At 42.1% G+C, this 25,727-nt stretch overlaps 1 protein-coding gene across 3 annotated transcripts; it reads right to left on the bottom strand.

Moving 5' to 3' along the window:
• On the bottom strand, positions 1-24,910 carry zc3h11a (zinc finger CCCH-type containing 11A). 3 transcript variants are annotated; one of them, XM_084704082.1, is made up of 20 exons: positions 24,752-24,909; positions 24,278-24,328; positions 22,771-22,842; positions 22,197-22,519; positions 21,909-22,028; positions 17,502-17,625; positions 16,634-16,822; positions 16,466-16,522; positions 16,120-16,200; positions 15,878-15,985; positions 14,727-14,801; positions 14,534-14,629; positions 11,646-11,708; positions 5,145-5,654; positions 4,902-4,972; positions 4,466-4,636; positions 3,999-4,323; positions 3,700-3,857; positions 3,468-3,610; positions 1-1,675 (listed from the first exon to the last, which is right to left on the bottom strand). In XM_084704082.1, the coding sequence occupies exons 4-20, from the start codon at positions 22,248-22,250 to the stop codon at positions 1,495-1,497; spliced, it is 2,526 nt and encodes an 841-aa protein (XP_084560208.1). In that variant the 5' UTR covers positions 22,251-22,519; positions 22,771-22,842; positions 24,278-24,328; positions 24,752-24,909; the 3' UTR covers positions 1-1,494. The 3 variants fall into 3 exon arrangements, with proteins under 3 accessions (XP_084560208.1, XP_084560209.1, XP_084560210.1); XM_084704083.1 differs by having other exon boundaries at positions 14,534-14,617; positions 22,771-24,328; positions 24,752-24,910; XM_084704084.1 differs by lacking the exon at positions 11,646-11,708 and having other exon boundaries at positions 22,771-24,328; positions 24,752-24,910.
• Between the last annotated feature and the right edge of the window lie 817 nt (positions 24,911-25,727).

Below are 25,727 nucleotides of genomic sequence, written 5' to 3'. Positions count from 1 at the left end.
TAAGGTGTCATAAAATCACTTTATTATAAACAGTTTCATAACAGTTAGTTGAGCTCATCAGACCAAGTGCAGCAAGCAAGTACAGAACAGCTTCCATCCAGACCCATCATGATGAAACCAGTCAACCTCAATGGCTAATGGTGCAGTACACATTATAGCATAGCTTAATAGAAAGCATCAGTTCGATTTAGCTCATGGGATGAATATGGCCAAGACAGAAACAGAGTCCCTGAGATTGTTTCACATTTAAAGACTGTTTGTTTTTGTTGTTTTTTCTTTCCCCCTCTTATTTTTTTTTTCCATTTGGGGGAGGGGGGAGAGAACAGCAAGTAGATGTTTCAAAATGTTGGTAACAATTCTAGCACTCAAGATAAAAGCAGGTACCAAATACATGACTTGCGTGCTAAATGTGTGGCACAAGATATACATTTATGATAAATGTGCAGCTAATAAATATTGTTTTTATAGGAAGTAGGGCTAATGCTCAAATGGATGTATCACAAAGGTAGACCATTCCACAAAAGTGAAGAATCTAAAACAAGCAATTCAAATTTTTACATAAAAATACTTGCTTTCGGACAGGTACCCCTTTAACCAATCGTTTAAGTAATGTTTCTATATTCTCAACACCATTTACTTCAAACCTCAAAAAGGACACAAAACTGTACATGATTGTTGAGAATTCAAATCCGAGTCTCTCGATGAGACTTGACAGCGTTGCACTGTGTCCGGCCGCTTCCTATGGGTGCCTTTAAAAAGCTAATTCACTCGAGCATACACAGTATACATGTTTGAGTCTTTCTGCAACAATGGTACATGATTCAACATCAGTTTTATGACCAAATATGCCCAATAATAAGGTCACCAATTGCCTGAGAATGCTTACTAGACAGGTTTTCTTCTGTAGACATATGGTTGGTTTGGTTCTCTATAAGAACACCAGAAAAACACAAAGAACCAAAACAATTCCTAAGGGATGAGTACATCACTAGTATCATTTAAACCAATTAGAAGTACAGAAAAAGGTAAATGCATTTAAGACTGTTCCTGAGAAAACAAACGAGTGAAACAACTAAAATGTAAAGACAGAATAAAAACAAAAATAAATTGTCTAAAGTAGGAAATACTACAAACTTTAATTGACGTGGAATGGGTCCATGTTGGTGTAAGTCTGGTAATATGCAAATTATTTTCATTAACACCCATGACTACAAGGTGCTGGGAAGGCTGTGGCAGTAGATGAGTTCTGACAGCTGAAACTCATTATGTTCAACAATGGGTTTTTAAATGCGAGTCCAATTTCAATTTCATATTCAGATGATTAAGCTTGAGAGTAGCGGTGTGTGTCCTTTAGTTGTCTTCATATCAGGCAGCTTCTGCAACAGGCCTGCCCTCTAGCTGTCTTTTAGTTGTGTATATCTCAGACAGCTCCTGTCCTGTAGTTGTCTATCATCCGAGACAGATACTGAAGCAGGCTTGTCCTCTAGCTGTCCTTTAGTTGTCTATCATCTCAGACAGCTCCCGGAGCAGGTCATCCCCGGCCTTGCCACGGTCCTGTTCGTCTTCCAGGTTGTCGGTGAACTCGTTCATCAGATCCTCAAATGTGTCCAGCCCCGAGGAGGTGGCCAGGCTGAGGCGTCGGGAGCGACCCTCGCCCGCCACCTTGGTCACAGGACTGGGGGAGGAGCAGGACAACAGGTCAACATCCTCAGATGAACCATAAACACATCTAGGAATCATGGAACACCACCTCAATATTTTGGCATTGTAGCAAAATGTCAAGCACTACCTTCTAAAAAATCAAACCAAACACACTTTAATCCAGTGTTTCTCAAGCCTGGTCCTCGAGACCCACTGTGCTGCATGTTTTGAGAAAGTTACAACTACAGACCTCTCTCCTCAGACCCCTAGAGGTCTGTGACCAATGGGGATTGAGATTAACCTCCCTCCTGAGACCCCTAGTTCTGTGAACCAATGGGGTTCAAATATGACCTCTCTCCTGAAGCTACAAAACTAGGGTTAGGCCTATGTAACCAGTTCAAAAAATGTGCACTTCCCTATGGTTAAACCACAAACTCTTCTCCATCTAGGGCCCAATTTCCCCTCTAAACCCTAAACCTATTCGGAGACCTTAAGGAACAGTGTGAAATACCCCAAAAACTGTGATAAAGATATCTGAGTGATTTAAACATATTTGTATTCAGGAGAGTTACTAGTTTCCAAATATGTATAATACCCAGAAAGTCAAATTTTTACCATGTGAATGGTTTCCGCAGGCCCCCAAACATATTTACTTGACATCACCTTGTAAATGACTGTGTAAGAGGGCGTAAAAGGCTCAAAATGCTAGAAATTGGAATAGGTCAGAACTTTGCATTAAAGGCAAAACTGTGATGTTGTTGGATCAAATCTGATGAAAGCATATTTGGAATCAAAGGAGAAACTACATACAATTCTGGCTATATTAACCATCAGTAAGCTCTGTGTTTGAAGTTACATTTACAGTTTGCTTTAATTTCTAACTATGTTACATCAGGGTTGGTTGCTCCTTCCATGCTTGTTAGATGTCTACTAAATGAAAACGAAAAGTATTAAATGATTAAAGTAGCCAACATTTATGCCATTAACAGTTTATGAAAATAAAGTAGATCATTTTTCGGTTTCATTTTAGATTTTTAGATAGACGTTTTTTTTAGACACATATTAAACCGTAATTTCTTTTTATTGTATTCATAACTAAAAAGTGTGCCATCTACAGTATCACAAGTGGATCACCCTGTGATCATATATAATGTGGGAACAGTAGAAAAGCATACCACACCAAACTATGCTAAAAACAAAGTCTGCTTAATGAAACCGAAAAATTCCCTCCCTTTATTTTCATAAACTATGTTTATGACATACATGTGGGTCGAGCCAGCTACTTTAATAATTTAAAAACGTAATATTTTGTGATAATCTTCGCCAATGGTAACGCTAGCCGCAAAGCTAACTTTTTCTATGTTAAACACTATTGATTTATGCTAAAACCAAGTCTAGCATATTACATCCTCTGACCAACGGAGGTGGTAACAACTGGATGAGAGGGGCCTGTGGAGAAAGGTCTGCAGTTGGACCCTATTGCATGTTTTAGATGTTACCCTGCTCCAACACACCTGATTCTAATGAATGGGTCGTTATTAAGCTCAGCAGAAGCCTGACAACCAACATTCATTTGAATCAGGTGTGTTGGAGCAGGGAAACATCTAAAACATGCAGGACAGTGGGTCCACGAGGTCCGGGGTTGAGAACCACTGCTCTAATCCATACTAACAAACATACACTAATCCATATTAAGAAACACACACTAATCCATACTATCAAACATTCAAATCCATACAAAGAAACCCATTCTAATAATTCTATGATCCATACTGTAATCCATCCTAAATTAAGCGCTCTCCTCTTCCTCCAGCAGGCAGACTTACTTCTGAGGGACACTGCAGGCAGCTGTGTTGCCGGGGAGGACAGTGTTGAGCGGGTGGGCAGCCTGGAGCTCCTCCTCCAGGGGGCTGATGCCTGGGCTCGGCCCCAGCGCTGGTGGCATCTGAGGGGAGGAGGGTGTGGACACCTGGGGGTGCAAACATGCAGGGTAGGATTATTTTTTTAAATGACTTTCAGCTCGTCAGAAAATGTGTTTGGTTAAGTATAGGACCATACCGCTGTCCGTTTGCTGGGCAAGTTGTCGTGTGTTCTGGAGGCGCTGTTCAGGGGCTTGACCGCCGCCACAGCAGACTCGGCTGCCTTGCGCTTCTGACCCGGTTTCACCTGGGCTGCTGGCTTCACTACTGACGGCTTCACGTTCAGCTTGGGCCGCACTGAAAAACCACAGTAGAACAGAAAACGTAAATATTAGCCTGGAAACCCCCCCCCTTCAATAAAAAAATATTGTATATATATATATTTTTTTATATATATAAACCTATCGTACATAAAAAAAAAAAATATATAGTTTTTACCTTTGGCCGCGGTGGCTGGTGCTAGGGACTCATGCTGGGTGCCATCTTGGTTCAGCAGAGTGCTGTCCAATGTAGGCGGGGCCACTCCTCTGGCCTCCTGGGGGGGCCCTGGGAAGCCCCTCCTCCTTGGAGCAGGGCTGGAGGACTCCGCCAGCTTTGGGGGGGGACCCCACTGGGGGGAGGTCGCAGTGGTGACTGTGGGGGGAGTCACCTTTGGGCTGAGGGGGACGCGCTGGCCAACAGGCACAGCCTTAGGGATAGTGGGGGCCAGCTCCGGAACGAGGCGCGGAGAGGAGGAGCTGGAGGGGCTTGCCAGCATTCTGACCTGAGAGAAGAAGAGGAGGGTTAAAACTGGGGGGAGAGGTGAGGGAAGAAGAGGTGGAGGAAAGGAAGAAATGTGAAGGGGAGCTGGAGAGGAAGATAGGAGAAGGAGAGGTGGAGAGAGGAGAAAGAAAGGAGGCCATCACCTTCCTCTGGATGGCCGGGGGCTCAGACCGAGCGGTCTCTGCCTCCACCGAGCTTTCTGAAGGGCTGTTGGAGGCTGCCAGGTCCTCCTGCCTACGGAGCTGCTTCTCATGCATGATCTCCTGGAAGGTCTTCACCTTCACGCCATTCCCAGGCGCACCACAGACCCTGACCTGCATGCAAACATACACACAATACATATTTTAAACCAAAGCTTTAAACCGAACATGACTGATCTCACAACCCACAGTTGTGAGTTGTTTTTGCTTATATTATTGTTATTCACCTTTGTTTTGTATGTTTGTTTAAGTTTCTGTCTAAAGACAAATTTCTACCCCTATGGGGATGGACAATAACGTTTTCTGAATTGAATCCTTTAAATTATAATAATGGAATATAGGATATAGTATTCATGAGAACGTGGTTGGGTGGTCTTACCTCTGTGGTGATGGTAGGTTCTCCTGGCCTCTCAGCCGGCCCACAGCTCTTCTGAGAGTTACTGCTGCCCTCTGCAGGAGGGGAAACACAGTAGCAGTCACACACCTGCAAGGCTGCTCACGATAAAGTACACCCGATAACCCAGTGGCGAAGGGCAAGGCTTCCACAAAGAGGATGTTATATGTTGTAGCTGTAAAGAAAATATCACACACACACACACATTATGAGTTACAAATATCTCACCAGGGGAAGTAGGCTTTCTGATGCGTGGTAACTGGGGTTTGCTGGCCGCCTTGCCCCCAGCCTCCCCCTCGTCCTCCCCCTGGCACTTGGCCTGCATCCTGGCTGCTTTCTCCCAGCGGATCTCCTCCAGGGTCTTCACCCTCACCCCTGCCCTGGGAGGGAGCCCGTGGCCGGGCACAGCTTCCTCCGCAGGGCCCTTGGTGGGGGAGCCACTGGGAGCTCCAGAAGAGGACTGTGACGTGGTCTTCTGGAGACGTTCCTTCTCCAGCTTCTTCTTGGCATGAAGGACCTCAGAGAAGGTCTTGACCTGGACAATGGAGGCCGTTTTGACCATAATGGACCTCTTGGAAACCTTGGGAGAGGTTTTGGTGGCTGTGGTGGTGATGGGAGGTGCAGTTTTCAGATTTTGGGATTTGGCTGCCTTAGCCAGTCTGATCTCCTCCAGTGTCTTGATGTGGATCTCTGGGGGAGCCTTATCAGGCTCACCACGAGGCTCTGCTGTGAGGCAGTCTGGGGAGGTGCACAGAATCACATTACAGAAAACCTTTGACACATACCTACCGCTATTAACCGTACATACATCTACCTACTGCTAATAAACCTTACATATAACCAATGTTCCCTCTAAGCTGCGCGCATGCGCAGCCGCGCAGACCAGTTGAAAGACCCGCGCACCAGATTTTTCAGACCACACACAAAATCAAATCTGTTTTTTTTATTATTATTAAAAAAAACCTAGAAATGTTCAGTTGATCGGCCAAGCCCACTTCATACGTTTTAATGTCACTCAAGGCTACCAGCCAATTACAATACAATTACAATAATAATGTTACATTTTTACATTCTATCGAACTAATTTTGTGCTCAGCTAAAGCTTTGACTAGCAACGCAACAATGGCTGAACACAAATCAGGAACATTACCTTTACAGGCGCCCCCAAAAAAGGGCTGTTTTACATTTAAACACGAATGGCTTGATGAAATCATTCAAACGGACACAAGCAATGGTCCAAGTAGGCAGGTTCTCTGCAAACTTTGCTCAGAGTAGGGCATACTACTGCGATTTGCGCTCAGACAGATTTCTATTTGGTCAGTGCGGAAAAAAATTGAGGGAACCTTGAATTTAACACATCTACCTACAGCAAATAACCATACAAATAATCACATTTTTACTTTTCGGGAGCACGTACCGGGGGTCAAGTAACTTAAGCTTTTTAAAACGTTGCTTTTTATCAAGAGCCTACCTATCAATACCTTGGCGCAAACTCACACTTTCTGTATGTTCCAATGAGTGATTTTGCTTCAGGTGGTAAAAAAGTTTTTTTATATATTGTATTATAACTGGACCAATACGCCGTTATTAGTGGTCCAGAGACGTCCTAAGAAATCCGCTAACGATTTACCGACCTTGCAAACGGTTGCCTTTGAGATGTTGACAACATGGCGTATGCTCCAGATTTGTCGTGTTTGATTTGGGTTTTTCCTATGTGTTGTTATATTATATAAAAAAACAAATATGGACAGATCTACTAACACCTTTGTAAGCAGAGAATTGTTAAAACATTTGTTAACCGAGACCAAAGGTCGAGGTCAACAAGAAGTCCACGTTTGCAGTTTGTCGTAATTACAGACTTGGTAGCCACCTGTTTGTTTACTACACCAATTTGCACCGAACATTGCTCTTTGTCGGATTTCAAAAAGCCAAGCAACTTCCAAATAACTGAAGAAGACAAACCCTTTTTATTAGTGCTGTCAGTTTAACGCGTTATTAACGGCGTTAACGCAAACCCAAATTAATGGCGTCAATTTTTTTATCGCGCGATTAACGCTCTTTGGCCTAGCAAACTTTTTCGTTTTTTCACATGCTGTTGCAACAACTACCAATGTTAGAAAAACTACAACGGATCTAGCTAGTCCGGAAACAAAACAACAGGCACGCCACACACACTTGTTTAGCTTGCAAGACGGCTAAAGAGTGGTGGCAGAGCCCGTTTACGGATATCAGACATTCTCTGGTAGTAGGCTAACGTTACGTTTTGAGTGGATGGCGAGCACGAGACGCCGAAATGGATGCCAATAAGATTCTGAATGGAAAGTTTACTTTTAAAAACTTGCCAAATGGTTCCATTGACAAGACCAAAGTGATCTGTGTGTTTTGTTGTTGTAAACTGAGCTATCATCGCAGTACGTCCAGTCTGAAATACCACTTGATGGCCAAGCACACAGCTGATGCGAATTCTCTGCCCCCTCGTCAAAGCCAGGCGATTGCAATGTTGTTTTCAATAAAAAAAAATATTTGCACGAAGCAATCCAAACCAATTTTCCATGTTGATAAGAGCATAAAAATTTGAAAAAAGAATGGGACAAAAAGAAATCAGTGGACAATTAGAATAGATAAAAATGTGCGATTAATTGTGATTAATCGCGAGTTAACTATGACATTAATGCGATTAATCGCGATTAAATATTTTAATCGTTTGACAGCACTTCTTTTATCAGTAATTTCTTCATTGGAAGTTGCCACTGTTTTCGGCAATAACACTAATTTTCCGAGGTTAACATTAGCTACTCCACTCGAGGTGCTCAGTATATTTTAGTGAGTGTAGGCTACCATTTCTCCGCAACTTCCTGCTGCATCACAGAAATTAAATTGCTGCTGTTCCTAATTTTTTCTCAATCGACATTAGCGATATTATTGAAAATGAATTAATGTTACGATATCTTTATCGAGGGAAGTCATTATTTCGATAGTTATTTTTATCGATTTATCGCCCAGCCCTAGTGAAGAATACACATTTTTCAATGGTTCGCAATGTTTGGAGGAATCCGCCATTGCTGCTTGCAGCTATATTTGTTAGGGGCCAAGCAGCGAAGCTATATAATAATAATAATAATAATACTATTATCCTTCTGCCATGGGTTCCTATGGCAGGCCCTAGAAGCACTTGGTCGAAAGTTTAGAAATTTGGCACACATTGGGGACAGTCCCCCTGGTTCAATTCACAAAGTTTCATGTGTCATACTCGTGGCACTCTAGCACCACGAACAGGTCAAAGTTGGAGTTGCGTTTACACAAATAACTTTTGAAGCGCATGTCCGATTGTCAAAAATGAGATACCGTTGGATTCCTTCGATCAAGCAGAGTTCAACGCACACCCTGGCGTCAATTTCCGGTTATATAGATTTTCCGCCATTTCCAGTTTTATCAAAAACCTTTGTAAGCTTACTCCTCCAACAATTTTTGTCAAATCTTCAAAATTACCAGATTTACTCTTCAGACCAACCCTGAAAACAATTATGGTAAAGGATTTTGATCCCCACAACCGTTTGTCCGTGACAGCCAATCAAATTCAGCATAAAAGCAGTTATTTGAGGCAGTGAGGCAAATTTGGTACGCCGCCTCAGAACCTTATTCTGAGAATGTCCTCCAAAGATTGTGTCATGTGAAAGGGGCGTGGCCAGAAGCATTAACGTGTTTTGGCTAATAACTGTTGAAGTGTTTACCTTAATTAAGTCATTTTTTGCTGTTTTGTCTGTTAATGTCTTGTGAGACATCAAGCCTGACTATTGATAACTTATCATAAAAGTTGAATGGACACGGCCGCCATTTTGGATTTCATGGAAAAGTGTAAAAACCTTTTGCATGCTCCAAATTTTATCCAATGTTTACCAAATTTGGCACAGATGATCTTCAGACCAAGTTTCACAAAAGGTATCAGATGGATTTTCAAATTTCAAAACTGTTTATTTGGTAGAGCCGATCAAAAGCGGTGGCGAAGCCACCAAACGAGACGCAAGGGCATATCTCGGCAACCATTTGTTCACCAAACTTGGATTCCATTGTTCCCATGAGGAGCAGAGGAGGCAGTGTTATAACAACTTTGAACTCCCAGTACTCTTGAACGCAAACATATATTTCAACCAAACTTGGTGTGTTGCATGAGTGCAACAGGTTGTTGTGACTCAATTGTTACAAAAGTGCTATGAAGGCCATGTCCTGCTCTGGACTGCTTGGCCGCTCCATTGCTGCTGGCAGCTATATTTATTATTATTATTATTATGTCTAAACTTCTGCCTCTTGGTGTCTATGGGCAGCCCCTAGAACCATATTGTCAGAAGTTGTGGGGCCAGCTTTGCAGCCAGTCCCCTCATCAATTTCACCAAGTTTCATGTCTCCATTTCAAACCCTCTAGCGCCACCAATGGGTCAAAGTTGAAGGTGTGTTTACACTCGTTACTTTTGAACAACATGCCTCAATTTAGAAAATTAGGTATCGTTGTATTCCCTGGATCAAGATGAGTCCTATAACGCCATACCCAGTTATTGAGATTTTCAGCCATTTTGAATTTGAAGGAAAAACTTTTTATTTTATTTTTTTTCGCTACTCCTCCATTTCTTGTTAAATCTTCTTCAGACCGAGCCTCACAAAAGTTATCGTATGGATTTTTTATTTTCAAAATTGTTTGTTAGTTACAGACAATCAAATTGAGCAAATTGATCCGGAAAAGGGGATGGGAGGTCATATCTTAGCCAATCTTTGATGCATTGACTCCAAACTTGGTGTATGGACTCAGGACTCCATTATTAAGAGGTCTGAGACAGGTAGGCATGAGTATTGATCAGATTTCAACAATTCAGATTCCTTATCAATTCCTGCTTATTGATTCTCCCCTCTACAGCCAACTAGGTATGTGCGTCCTGCACCCCCCCCACACACACACATTAATTCTAAACACATTTCTCAAACTGGCTTTGAAATGAGCTATTACCTACCACCTCTAGGCCTCTTCAGGCCTCTGTTTTCAAAACAAAATCTAGTCGTAGATAGAAACTTACAGTTTCCGTGTGTTCAAGCTTCTATTACTGAACACCAGTAGGACTTACAGGGGTCCTAACAACAGGGGAAATAACTTCAGTGTGTCACCTTTCAAAAGAGACCATTTACATGCATGTACTCCAAATGGTTCAACAACAGCTTTCAACGTACTTTGGGTATGTTGTTTAGGTGTTTTCAGGCACATTTAACAGGACTATTAAAAGGTTAAACAATTAAAATGCTAAGTTTAATAATGGATTAAAAATCGATATGCTCAGTTTAATAATGGGAAACGCAAACGTTTGCGGATAACACATGCTGCCCGATAACGTGAAGTGATCAATACTAATGGGAGACAAATGCTGGAGCTAAAATGTATGCTTCAAACGCCGGAACACACAATAAAGGCAAATTGCTTCACACAGTAACAAGTGGTTCTGATCACTTTAGCTCTACCTTAGATAGTTAGAGATGAATCGCGAACGTTAGCTGCGCTGTTGCATGCATCAAACATGACATTCCAGTAACTTCATTCCATGCTGTGTGTTCAAATGCTTCTTCATATTTGTAGTATTTCCTCCCTTTGACGAAATATACTTTTTACACACGTTACAAGTGGCGTTGTTGTAATTTTGTCGTGTGAAATACAACCAAACTTTAGAACGCTTTTTCGTATTTGCCATGTTTACTGCAGTCTTAATAAACTATAAAAGTTTGCGCATGCACAACGGCACAGAGAATCGTTAACAGAATCGTTAAGGAATTTTGCTAACGATTCCAAGGAATCGATTCACTGGGAACCGGTTCTAAACTAAAACCGGATCTCGATACCCATCCCTAGAGATAGGTAGTGTCATTTGACCTCTAGGGGGCACTACAATAGGCAGGATTGTGTGTTGACCAATAACTGTTGATTTGTTTGTCTTATTTATGTGATTGCTTTGTCTCATGATATCTTAGTAGATCCTGTGTCTGACATGTTAAACTTGACATGTCAAAATAGTACTGAATTGAAGCTGTTTAAACTTGGGCCAAATCTGACAACCGCTTGCCAGTTGAAAAACTGCTTATATTTTTACACAGTAACTGAACACAGTAATTTCCAGCACTGAAAATAGCTCACTAGGATAAATTAGTGTCCTGGCAAGGGCAACGTAAAAGGTTCAAATCCAGCCAAAGCCAACGAGCCTGCCATGTCACTGGTTTTCTGTTTAGCGAGACTGTAAGCCACTGCAAAGGAAGCCAGGTACAAGTTTGTTTGAGGATTGCCATGACTATCAAAATGATTTTAGATTTTCATAACTGTTTGATCGGTACAGCCAATCAAAGTCTGTGGCAAAGCCGGTAAACAGGAAGTTGGGTCGTATCACAGCTAATCTTTGATAGGTTCAAAACTGCATTTACTCAGAACCCTGTTCTGAGGATGTCTAAAATGTTTTTGTTGATTTTTTTTGTAAGCTTGGGCCTGGAAAGACATTTCTTAAGAGAGATTTGGAGGTTTTGCCAAACTTTATTGAAAATATTCGAAGCGTAAACTTTGTATTGAATATTGTATCAAATTGTGAGAAAAACAAAATCGTCCCATAGCTAATACATACTGAACACACATCTACCTACTGCTAATAACCATACACCTACCCATTGCCAATAACCATACATATAAAACAAGGTGTTCACAAGGTGTACCTGATTCTGTTGGAGCACTTGGTGGAACTGACCTCCCCAGTCTATCCCTGACGGGTTTAGGAGCTGGGGAAACAACAAGCAAGGTTTAGGTTTGATTGACTGACGTTTTTTCTTGCACAGGTAATTAGGGGTCCAACTGCAGACCTCTTTCCTTAGGGCCCTTAGACCATAAACTGTAAAAAAAATGGACGGTGCATTCACTTTTGAGGAGCTGTCATGCCGTCAGTGTTTCCCCTATGTTGATTTTGTCGTGGCGGCCCGCCACGGCGACATTTCTGCCGCCATGGTATCAGAAATAGGGCTGTACAAGGCAGGCTGTCTATCAGCAGTGATTGGTAGAGTGCATGTTGGAGAATAGCAAGGATACGCGCTTCACAGCGCAGTTGAGATTGCGTGTGTGCGTCTTTGAAAACTGTAAGTCGTATAACTTATGTTTTCAGTTCATTAAAGCCTGTCATTGTATTAGTCTACAGTTATTGCAAATTAAATTTTCTTTGTTTGTATTCTTCCCCTGCTAGCATAATTGCATGCCTGTTGATTCAATAGCGATTGCTGCCCTTGCTCACGTTTGTATTTTAGGTGCATTATTATGCTGAAGTAGTTTTAATTAATAGTGGGTATATTGTTAGTATTTGCTAAAGAATGCTTAGCCTATCAAGATCAAATGAAGCCGACAGTGTACATGCTTTCGAGTATCTTGATCGATAGGCTAGACTACTGACCATTTACATTAAGTGGTTACGTCAATTATTTATTGGCAGTACATTTCTGCCATTTAGAACATACTTTAAGTAGCCTAACTGTATTGCTTTACGGAAAATAGGACAAAAATATATGCAATATTACATTTGTTATTAGACTATTACACTAACCTACTCCAAAATATAGGGTTCAAACTTTATTTCGGCCTAGGCGAGGGGGGGGGGGGGGGGGGGGGGTCGGACAGACCTGCCCCCACTACTAAAAAAAAAATCCTAGGGGAAACACTGCATGCGGTCCATTCTTTTTACAGTCAATGCCTCAGACCGGACCTCTCTCCTCAGGCCCCTCTCATCCAGGTGTTACCGCCACCACTGGTTGGAGGATGTATTGCATCTAAATGAACAACTTCCGTTGAACTTCGGTTTGAGCATAAATCAACCATGTTATCATTAACCAACCATGTTATCATTAACCATGCGTTATATATGGTGAACATCACAAAACATTATGTTTTTACATGATTAAATTAGCTGGCTAGACCCACATTTATTCCATTAACATAGTTCATGAAAATAAAGGGAAAACATTTTTTTGGTTTAATTTAGCATACTTTTTAGCATATATTTCAACTTCCAGTGTAGCTGCAGGCAGTCATACATAAAGAGTTTGAGTGTGTTTTGAGATTGAGGTTCGCAAGCACGTAGCATGTTAAATTGAGCGAGCATATTGAAGGAGTGTGAGTGAGACACAGAGGCAACTCTGCAGAATTTCCAAACCTTGAATATGTGGATCTTCAGTGTTTCCTCGGGGGGCAGGTCTATCTCCCCCCCCCCCCCCCCGGCCAAAACAAAGTGCTAACCCTATATTTCGGAGCAATAATAGTCTAGCATGTAATAGTCTAATAGCTAATGTAAATTTGCACATATTTCCCCCCAAAAAAACATTTAGCATACTTAAAGACACCTTATTAAGTATGTTCTAAATGCTTGTAAATGGTCAGTGGCCTAGCCTATCGATTAAGGTAGTCCACTCGGAAGCATGTACACTGTCTGCTTCATTTGATCTTGATAGGCTAAGCATTCTGTAGCAAATAATAGCAATATACCCACTATTTATTCATTAAAACTACTTCAGCATAATAATGCACCTAAAATGCAAATGTGATCAAGGGCAGCAATCGCTATTGAATCAACAGACGTGCAATTTTGCAAGCGGGGCAGAATACAAACAACGAAAATCACCAGTTAACTTAATTTAAATTTGCAAAAACTATATACTAATACAAAGACAGGCTTGAAGGAACAACATAAGTTGTACGACTTAGTTCTCAAGGACGCACACACGCAATCTCAACTGCGCTGTGAAGCGCGTGTACATGCTATTCTCCGACATGCACTCTAACAATCACGGCTGATAGACGAGCAAACATTTTGTACAGCCTTATTTCTGATACCGTGGCGGCAGAAATGTAGGCGGGCCCGCACGGCTAAATTGTTTGTGGTGAATTCAAACTCAACAAAATACAGTAAAATACTTTGATGCTATGAATTTGGTTGCGTTTAAATTTCAATATTAAGTATTCAATGCCTTTTAAAATTCAAAACATGTCACAGATTTTCTTCCATAGATGAGTTATAAAGTCTTGTTGCAAGGTGGCCATCGATTGACCAGACCTGCAGGCTTTGGAATACAAGGAGTTCAAGAAGAGGTTTTATAAAACGAAAAATAGTACGTGAAATGTTCTGCGTCTGGATGTGAACTGTGTTGGGGAAAACAATGGCTATGTTCAACTACCCTGTGACAGAGCCACATTTGACAGGTTATGAAATGTGTAAAGGAAAGTTTATATTTAATAAAATATGCTTTAATGTGATAATTTTCTTTCATCATAATTAACAAATAAATTGCAACTTTTTGCAGTTTGCTAGAGCCAGTTGAACGCATAGTAGCCTACAGATGCAGGTGCGCACATGATCAGGATGTTACCACCTCCGCCTCATTTTGAGCCAATAAAAACCCTGTTACAAATACATTTTCAGTTGTCATCGTCACTTAGAGTGGGCATGACAATGTTCAATTGGTGGATTGAACTAATCAACCTTGAGGTTGCTAGCTGTGTCCAACAGAACTGCTTATCTTCTCTATCCATCAGCTTAAGGGTTTGAGAGAAAGTGTGTTTCCCTCACCTTTAGAAGGGTTGCCCTCGTCCTCACCCACCACCCCGCCCAGGCGTACTGCCAGGCAGCGTTTCAGCGGCAGGTCACAGTCATCTGCAAGAACATCTGGAAATGTTGGAGATGACTGTTTGTGACTGGGACCATAACATGTTGTAAACACTTTTTGTAGAAAGATTATACTTTCTTTTTTTTCCAACCCTACCTCTTCTGTGGATTCTTTTCCCCAGTCTGTCGGCAACGTTGCGTCTTCCAGTTACTTCTCTGCAGGTGGCAACGTCTGGATGAGGGTTCAAGTCATTTATTGTCAGATGCACAGAAAACAGGGTCAGACTGGGCACACAACATAGATTACATCCATGATAAGCTAAAATATAGTAAACCTAATATACAACATTCAATGCAGTATACTAAACCTCTAAATACAATAATAACCTATACTAACCTTATAAACCTATACTAACCTAAGACAAGTGAAGTACCATAATGCAATATTACTAGTGCTGTCAAACGATTAAAATATTTAATCGCGATTAATCGCATTAATGTCATAGTTAACTCGCGATTAATCACAATTAATCGCACATTTTTATCTATTCTAAATGTCCCTGATTTCTTTTTGTCCCAATCTTTTTTCAAATTTTAATGCTCTTATCAACATAGAAAAGTGGTTAGGATTGCTTTGTGCAAATATTTTTTTTATTGAAAACAACATTGCAATCGCCTGGCTTTGACGAGGGGGCAGAGAATTCGCATCAGCTGTGTGCTTGGCCATCAAGTGGTATTTCAGACTGGACGTGCTGTGATGATAGCTCAGTTTACAACGACAAAACACACAGATCACTGGTCTTGTCAATAGAACCATTTGGCAACTTTTTAAAAGCAAACTTTCCATTCAGAATCTTATTGGCATCCATTTCGGCATCTCGCGCTCGTCATCCACTCAAAACGTAACGTTAGCCTACTACCAGAGAATGTCTAATATCCGTAAACGGGCTCTGCTACTACTCTTTAGCCAGCTCGCAAGCCAAACGAGTGTTTGGCGTGCCTGTTGTTTTGTTTCCGGTCTAGCTAGATCCGGTGTGGTGTTGTAGTTTTTCTAACGTCGGTAGATGTTGCAACAGCATGTGAAAAAAACTACAAAGTTTGCTAGGCCAAAAAGAGCGTTAATCGCGCGATAAAATAATTGACGCCGTTAATTTGGGTTTGCGTTAACGCCGTTAATAACGCGTTAAACTGACAGCACTAAATATTACCTATGCTAACCTAAAGGGAGGAAACTGGCATGTTACCAAAAAAAACCAATTAATCTTTGTCAGGTACCAACATATCAAAACTGAGGCTGTGGGTGCTTACCGCTGATGGCAGAGAAGAGGGCGGGGCCGCCATACAAGCTCATGCTCTCCTCTTTACTGCCTCCGTTGGTCACCTGGCAAGACAGGGGGGCCTTCTCTAGTGGGGTACCTGGAGTAACAGCAGACATTAGCCTCAACACTAACTGTCAAGCTTGTCTGTCTGGGTGCTATATTTGTCTTTGAGTGACAAAACAGACATCTGCTTTTAGCTGCAGGTGCACTCAGGCCTATGGAGCACCGTACCGTATCTCTTCATGCTGGCCTTTAGGGCCCTCCTCAGGCGGATCTCCTCCAGGGTCCGGATGCCAAAGTTCATAGAGTCATCTGTGGACAAAATAAAGCAATAAGAAAACATGTTAACACGCAAATGTGGTGCTTATGGGACCAGTATTACTTCTGACAGGTCCAGCAACAAGACAGAAGGCTTTTTACCCAGGGTTCAAGAGAGGAACTCTCTCCACTCCCACACTAATGCCCACTCAAGACACACACCCTCGGTGGGAATAGCTTGAAGTGGGACACTTTCTCAGAACAGTGAGTAAAGAATAGAAATCAACATGTTGGATGGTCAGGCTGCATTAGTTCTCACCTGAGCTGGAGACTTTGGCCAGCTTCCTGGGAGAAGTCTCGTCCTCGGAGCACTGATCTGCAGGCAGCACACAACACAGTCACCCACTTTACTTTCATGGAGATACAATAATGGGTCAACACAATGAACCTGGCATGGTTAGTGGGAAAGCTAAGGGAGAGGGCTTACCATCCTCATCCTCATCGTCATCTGCTGGGTTGATGACCACAGGCGGGTGGGTGGGGCTGGGAACACTCTCCTGAGTCTCCGCCTTGATGACCCCTCGGAGTTGGGGATTGGCTGCACTGGGGAGAGGGGCGGGAGGAGGTGGGGGGGCAGGCTCTTCTTGGGGCTGTTCCACTTCTTTAGAGGCAGAGCCTGAAAATACCCCAACATTTCCAGTCAAGCACTAGCCACAACTACATTTACATTTAACACAGTTTTAGCATTTGAAATGTTTTACACAAAACTAAGAAAACAAAAATCTATGTAGGAATAGCACTCTGGTATAATCACTTATCATTGGTAATATCCCATGTGACTCGCCCACAGGGCTGGAAATTCACTTTTTTACTTGGTAGCACTGGTGTTCCCAACTTTTAAAAGTTAGGAGCACCAGCAAATATTTTGGAGCACCCACCAACATAGTCTTTTCAGCTTGTCCAATGTTGAGCGCTAGTTAGCTCCCTGTCATGTGAAAACAGAGCGCAGTGACAAGGAGAGACTGACGGCTAATTTTAACCAATCTCAAATCTGCATTAAAGTTAAGAACGTGAAGATGAAGATTAACTGGTTATCTAAAGTTGGATAAAATGGTAGACAGGTAGAGGGTATGAGGTATCAGCTCACAGTAGGCACATACTGTGCAGAAGGTTAATTAGCAAGCATTTTGTAAAGAAAACTGGTTGCACCACAATGATTTTTTTATCCCAATGATCCCAAATATATTTTGAGGTTGCACAGATACAATTTTTTGGGAGAATATGCGTCAATTTCAAGCCCTGACCCATCTCCTCTGCTTTATAATCGAGCAAAATTCACTATCCGTCCCTCTTACCTTTATCTGCGGGGACAAAGTGGCCATCGATGAAGCGGGGTTTCTCATGGTGGAACGCACAGTGTGACTTCTGACAGCCGGCCGGCTGGTTTTCCCAGTAGCACGCAATCTCTCTGCGATTTTTCTGTGAGAGGAAACCAAGAGAGTGCAGATGGGGCAATTCCCAGGGTCAGCTGCAAGGTACTCATGTCAATCTTCTAAAATCTTCTAAAATAAAATAAAAGCCCAGGACCCAAAACTGTCCTAGGATATGTAAAAACAATGATTTAAGTCTTCCAATTAATACAGACAGCCTGGCCAGTATGTGTGTTGATGTCTAGCCATTCTGTGTTGTGTCTGGCTGGCCAGTCAAGTCTGTGTTGTGTATGGCTGGCCAGTTTGTCTGTGTTGGTAGACAAAATTCATGGGTTGTACTTTTCACTTCCTGGGTTCCGTTCTTCGTACGTCGCTTTAGGGCTGAACGATCAAATTCACGTTATCGAACGATATTTAAAATGCGTCATTCCGTTAATAGAATGCTCCGTATCAAAGTAATTTTTTGCAAAGCCAATCTAGTGCTCCGTAAACCAATAGGTGCGTTCAACATCGGCTGCATGAAACAATCAGCGAGAGTTGCCGCTTGCAGTCGGGGAGGAGTTATAAACGGCTCTGTAAAGTCGGAAAATGTGTCATTTTATGTATTGGGCTATGATAAACTCTTTCTCCAATCTGTAGGCTGAAGCCAGCTGCGGAGCTGCATGGAGACGAATACACCTTATGTCTGATCACAAGATGTTCCCTGCACCACGCAGCTTAGTTTCTAGATGTAGACAGTTACAGAGGACAGAGGCCCCGTCCACACTAGCCCGAGTAAATTTAAAAACGCATACATATGTCTGAACTTTTTGAAAACGCTCCCCTAGCCGGAGACATTTGAAAACGCTGGGTTTGCGTAGTAGTGTGGACGGGGTCCACGGAGCTTTTCAGATATGATGACGTTCAGTTGCTATGGTATTGGGGGTAGCTTTCGCTCTATAGCTATAATGTCAAGATGAACATGGGAGCTGAGAGATATGCTGCTCCATCTCCAGTTAGTGTACTTCAGGTACAAGTATTATCACTTAATAGCGTTACTCCTACGCAGAAGGCGAGTGTTGTACTCTGTGTGCCTGAACGATAGGGGGATAGGGCAGAGAAGACGGTTTAAACCAATCAGAGCGGCGATTCTGGGTGAGACCTGGCTGAACAGCTAGCTGGAGGCACAATTTTAAAACACCAAATAGCATTGCCAGAGGAGTATGTTAACAGGGCACCGTGGCAGGAGGGAGGGGCAGGAGTGGCGTAACCATGACAACAATTGTCAAGTACCCGTGTTAGTGTGGACGGCAAACATTTGGAAAAAAACGATATGAAAACGCTAATGTGGACGGAGATTGTTGGTTTTTGATTGATTGTACATTTTGAGTTGTATTCACATCCATTCTGCAGGTACAATCCATTGTGACAATCAAATTTGATTAGGTTAAAATCAACAAATAATTGTGATAATTAATCGTGATCTCAATATTGATCAAAATAACCGTGATTACCATCTTGGCCATAATAGGGCAGCCCTACGTTGCTTATTACATCCGAGATCAAATGACACGTCCAAGATGACATCATCTTGCTAATCATGATCAGGCTAATTGGGTTCCTCGAACACCCTTGTTGTTTATGATTAGTATAGTTGGCTTGAGTTATGCGTTGGTCTAAAATGGGGTATGTATCGATAGTAGAAACCTTCAACAGCCACGCTGCTATTGGCTGCTCACACAAGTCTATGTCTGCTCACCGTGGCCAAAAAGAGTGCCCCGTTTTTTCCGCAACAGAGCCAAACAGAGCAAGAGCTTGCTCAAAGGTACTCCGAATTTAAGATTTAATCAGAACGCCAGGGAACACCTCTAAACCTGCAAAAGGGCAAGAGGGCTGGCAAAAAGTAGCAGACCAAATTAAATGTATAGTAGTGACCATGTTAGATGTTTTATTACTTATTATAGTAAGCTAGGCCTATGTTTTTGTATTTTCATAATTACTTTAATTATCATCTTTAATGTCATATAATGTAATTTCAACAAATTAATATAGTAAATGATACCCTCACGGAAAATAAGGGCTGTGCATAAGGATCTATCACGCGATGCGACATTAATTCGGTTTCATGTTAAATCCGCAATGTTTGGGTCTATCTCGTTGTTATGATCAGTGACCTATGCACCTAAAGCTCTCTTTTGGAAGTCGCTTTGGATAAAAGCGTCTGCTAAATTAATAAATGTAAATCCTGATAATTATTCTTGCTCCTTCCGCAGGGTTGTTGTCCTAAAAACGGACAAAACATGGCTGTGATAGACTTTCTGTATCACCTCTCCTTATAAAGCCGCAATCAAATCTTGTTTACATAAAATAAACCTGCTCCAAGGCAGGTTTAAGCTAAAGGACTTGTTGCTATGACAGCAAGTCCAGAATGAGCTTCGAAGAACCGAACAATCCAAGATAATGAAAAATCGTCAACAATCAAATCCAGCTAACTGAGTTAGTGACATACGAAAAACGGGCCCTGGTGTCAATATGGCCAGTGTCTTGCTCCATAGCCGCGGGAACATATTTTATCAAGGGGGTGCTGGGGGGACTTAATGTTGCAGGGCGGCAGGGACGTACTGGGAGTCAAAATAGGCCCTGGACTTTGATCCAGACCGGCCCCCCATGTGATGCAATTTTGGGAGTTCTATCCTTAATGCGAGCGCTCACATTTTTTGGCCTTTATTTGAGCGCAAAATAGTTGAACTTCATGTAAAATAAACATAACCGTTTTTCAATTGGTAAAACCTCTAGTGTAGTGATTTATTTGTCTCAATTTTTCAGCCCCATCCTACGTTTCTTAGCCTGGTTTTCCATCGTTCTTCTCCCGGTGCTCCCGATGGCCAGTCCGCTACTGCGGAGCTGTGCCACGCTGGTCGATTCATAAGTCATATCAATTTAAATGCTTGTACTGTCAGAGGTTGCTGCAGCACCCTCAGCACCCCTACTCTCATCTTCCGAATAAACGTACCGGTACGTTCATTTTTTTTACCCGAAAAATCTGCATGGTACATTCTTATTTTGGACGGTACGTTTATTTTTGGGGGGGAAAATCGAGACATAATTAAGAAAATTCCATTTTTTTTTGGAAGGGAAGATAAATTTGAACTCTGATGTGAAAACGTTAGCTACCTTAGCTAGCTACTGGCAAGTAGCTTACATTAGCCAATGACATTAGCTACCAACTGGTTGTCAGTGCAAGCTAGTAAATGTTAGCCAGAGCCTCATTATGGCTCTGATGTTAGCTCTAGCTACTGTACACGCACATAACGGTTCCCATTCAGCACACCAGCATGACAGTCACAACCTATAGACAACGACCCTCTCATCGTCAAATAGAAATCCCAGGGCATTAACTTTTTTTTATTTTGCAAACTCAAGTACAGTAGATACTTTGAAGGTGTAACTAGTACTGGTGCAAGTTCAGGATTGTATGCCCCACAAGACGCGGAATATAAGGTGCTGCGAGATGATGTCATTAGAAATATCACGGCACCTGCAATTGTGCTGCGCGGCAGTCGTGTCTACTATAAGTTTGTTGAGGTACCGTATACCAGGAGTCATGGCATGTTTGTTATTTGACAGATTTGTAACTATGTATTTCCAAGCTACAGGCATTGAAGTATTTTCCTAGCAATGCTTTATTTGATAGTACATGTATGTTTGTAACTAGACAGCCTCTTTTTTTTTTTTTTACTTTGTAACAACTAAGTATGTCCAGTGGTTTTCATGTTATGTTGCAGTCATGTTGACTACGTTTTTGAGGAAAAGTACTACCATATATTTGTAACAGCCTCTTTTTTGAAAATTTCGAATAATGATTATGTATTTCCGAACTACAAGTGTTGAAGTTTTTTTGTAGCAATGGTATATTTGCTGTCCATTTCTATTCCTGATTGCAAGTGACACAGTTTGCGTGCTGAATTGGCAATTTTCCAGGGGGTACTTTTATTCCGGGGGGTACTTTTATTAGATTTTGAGGATTGGTCCGGGGGTACTTTTATTCCGGGGGGTACTTTTATTCGGAAGATAAGAGTAGTTCCCGCGGCCATGTCTTTCTCCCAAAAAGTCCAGAGTTGGGAATGGAAAGCCCCTGACCCATGGTTCAAAAGAGGAACGCTCTTCACCCCTCACTAATTGCACCTCAAGACACACACAGCAAAGCTTGAAGAGGGCCATTTTCCATTTCCTGAATAATTATTGGCAGCTGTGCCTACACAGCATCCATGCCATCAAGTAACTTCACACTTCAATAAAAATGTTCTTGAAGATGTTCCTAAACGCCACAGATAGACACACACTCATCCTGACCTTGATCTCCATGTGGCGGAACTTGCAGACCATACGAAAGCAGCGTCCCTCCTGCCAGAGGCTGCAGACCGTCTCACTGCCCATGGCTGCCTGGCAGTGTCTGAACGGACAGCTGTCTCCCTGGGCGACCAACAGGCAAGCACATAAAATACACAATCCTCTCATTACTCACCACTCCTAAACTCTTCATGAAGAGTTTTAAATCTGAGATTAATAAATATATGTCCAACTATGTGGAGGTTTGCTACTGGTTCTGGAGCTGTGACACTGCGTCCTTAGGACTCTTACCTTGGTGCAGGTGGAGTAGTAGAAGAAGTAGCAGTCATCTCCATTGTTCGTCATGATCAAACCTTTAGGACTGGTAAACTTCTTGACGGGTTTTCAGGGGCGGATAATGGCGTTACAGCTGGTGTTTTTTTCAGGCGGTGGATGATGGCTTCACGGCTTGTATTTTTTTAAGGGGGTGGATGGTGGCGTCACGGCTGGTGTTTTTCTTAGGGTGTGGATGACGGCGTCACGGCTGGTGTTTTCAGGGGGTGGATGATGGTGTCAAGGCCCTGTTTAGTGGGATGGCGGCAGGGTGGGTCTATTCAGGATCCGCAGGAATCTCCCTAGAAACACAGCAGGAAAGGAAGGTCTTCCATTGGTCACCTGGTTAGTACACAGTGTCTTGGTCACCTGGTTAGTAAGCAGCGTCTTGGTCACTCAGTTAGTAAGCAGCATCTTGGTCACCTGGTTCTATAAGAAGTCAATGCATAGGTGGAAGGTGATGATTGGAGCCATTACAACCTCAACTGACCACGCCTGAGAGACTAGTGACACCTAACAGGGTTTGGATGCTCAATGTGAGCAGTAAATTTACCTGGTGTGGTTGAGATGATCTCTCCTCCTCTCTGAGCACTTCTGACTGGGCGTCTCCGTGGCAATAGAGGTCCTGAAGGAACACTTGGTCCGTGAGATAAGAGGGTAAAGGTGTGCCAGAGATAGTCGTCCTAGGACCTCCAGAGAACACCTGGTCTGGTCGCCAGACTGATAAAGCTTAACAGAGTGTCCATGGTTTTTTTTTTTTTTTATAGAAAGGAATAACTGGATAGAGAAACTGAGGTGGTTAAAAAGCGAGATGAAAAGGGAAAAAGCTGCATCTCCTCTCTGGGTTTTCATCCAAGAAAATTACTTGGGAGGGATGGACTGGCAAGATTTGGCAAGTAAAATGGGAGGGGGGCAATTAGGGAAAATAATTGTGGATCAAAAAAAAAAAAAAAAAAAAAAAATCTTCCAAGGTCTTCCAATACTTGGTGGGCTAAGGTGGAGGGCAGACAAGGTGGGGAGAGGGAAAACGCTGCTTTTTTTTTAAGGGGGGGAATCTTCTCGGTATCTACATTCTTTCCTATCCACTTCCAGAGGTCCACCGAAAAGAGGAGCCGCTGCTAAACCTTGAAAAGACAAGAAGACTCCCCAGGCAGCTGAAAAGAATGGTCATTAAAGGGCAGACACTGGCACACAAACACACAGCAGCTGTCATCAATAAGATTTCACATCAATGTGAGTCAATGAGTCATGTTGCAGCTTCACATTTAGGAGGACTTTCGCCATTGCAAAGCTTTGAGGTAAAAGTATAGCATCTGACCTAAACAGTTACTCACTCTCAATTTTCAAACACATGTTGACCTTGCATCTTGAAACGGATGCTGAGTAACTATCTTTAAGTGATAAGCTAGACATTAGGTTTAACCATAAACTACTACCACTGAGCCAAGTCAACTCCAATCTTGTTAGCTATACCATCAGTGGCCAGTTTATTAGGTTAAGAGACAGGTATTTATGGCCTACTACATACTGGAAAATCCACGTAGCCCGTACCATCTCTCCACAAAGATGCTCTACTAGGTTGAGGTCCCAAAATGCCGTTCTGCACACCATTGTCATACTGTGCTGTTATTTGTTCGCAGGTCGCATCATCCTCGCTGGCACAACCTTGTACTTCTCCGACTTGAATCATCAGAGATGTTTGCGACCCCACGACTGTTAGGCCTACTATGTTTTGAGTTTTGCACACCTTTCTAGGTACACCAGACACTGTCGTACATGAACAAACGGGGTTGCCGTTTCACGGACAGTGTAACCGGCACGTATAGCACCAGCCATAATCTGGGAGTCGTTTAAATATCTCGTTTTGACCTTTCTATTCATCAGACGAATAGTAACCGAATGCATTTTGCGTATCTGCATGGCACCACAGGGTTTTTCTAAAACGGGGTGGAACCTAATAAACTGTCCACGGAGTGAAATTATGGCAAATAGCTAGACAACAAACATCTGCTTAGCAAGATCAAAATGCATTTGCACGAAACAAATCAAGACAAATTTACCAGAATTACTCGGCGCATGAGATTTTCATCTTCAGCGGTACGTTACAGTTACTGAAAGCACAAAATCCCATTTAGAATATAGTTTTTATGACGTAACGCTAGTAAAGTACACACATTACTATCTGACAATGTAGCTAGCATTAGCTCTAGATAGCTAACATCTGATCATATGTAAGACGTAATTCACGTACTCATCACATTCTCTGGAGGTATGTACCTACCCAGCAACTGGCTAGAAAAGGTTATCGTTATAACAGTTGCTTAGTAAAATAGTCAAGATAGTTGGCTAGCTGTTTAAGTGAGCTATCCAGCTAGCGGGCTACTAAGAACGTCACTAAGGCCCTTGGCAAGTCTGACCTGTGGCCTGAAGTCTTTATTATCCTTAAGTCAATGTTCTGTAGCCAGCCCGTAAACTAATCAGTAACCCTATATTCGAATTGTTTAATGACACCAACAAATACCGAAATATCTTACCAGTTTTACATATAGAGTTAAAACATTGGTTCTTGAAAGAACAACACGACCGCCGCGTTCTCTTGCCTTCTCGAACTGAGAACAAAATGGCGTCGACTTGGGTAAGGAAACGCATCATAACAGTATTCATTTTCTTTACCGATGAGAAAATTTGCCACGACTGATCCTCCTAGGTCAAGGCAAGCCACGTCAATCTAATTATTTGCTATTGGGTAGTTTGGTAGTTGCTGTACTATGCTCGCACAAAAGATAGCCTAAATTAAATAAAGTTGGGAATACGTTTTTTGAATGGTCAAACTCCACCCCCTATAGGTGAAAATTTGCTGTCTCTACTCTAGCAAACTGAGTCCATGTGATATAAAAGTGATTTAGAAAGGCAAATCCAGAACGGGCCGGCAAATCTATATCGTTCACAGTAGGGGTTTATGGAAGCAAATCGTGACCAAAATTAAAATGAAAACGCATTTGTGGAAATGCATTTTCATTTTAAGAATGTGGCTGCATTATTTGACTCATAAATAAAATTAGTAATCAATCATCCTATTTGCATTTTAATTTTCTTCTTTAAGACTGCTCATTCTTTCACTTAATTAAAAGGAAAACGAAAAAGACATTTGAAATTTTATTTTCAAAATATGCCCAGGCAAATAGATACCAAAATTCAATTTGAAATGTAAAATTCGAAAATGAAAATGCATTTCCACAAATGCGTTTTCATTTTAAGAACGTGGCTGCAAAATCGTGACCACAATTCAAATTAAAATGCATTTCCAGAAATGCATTTTCATTTTCAAGAACGTGGCTGCAAAATCGTGACCACAATTCAAATTCAAATGCATTTCCAGAAATGCATTTTCGTTTTCTGCCCGCAAAGAACTGCCAGAGCCTGTTTAAGGAGAGCCTTGCCACCATAGATATATGCTTGCCACTCCCTATTAAGCCCCATTGTACCGAATTTGGTTGCAGTTCCACGAGA

This window comes from Hypomesus nipponensis, chromosome 9 (genome assembly GCF_054491055.1).
Source record: "Hypomesus nipponensis isolate SF chromosome 9, ASM5449105v1, whole genome shotgun sequence".
In the NCBI taxonomy this organism is placed as follows: domain Eukaryota; kingdom Metazoa; phylum Chordata; class Actinopteri; order Osmeriformes; family Osmeridae; genus Hypomesus; species Hypomesus nipponensis.
The sequence above is the reverse complement of the archived record's forward strand: the minus strand, read 5'-3'. Positions and strand labels throughout refer to the sequence as shown.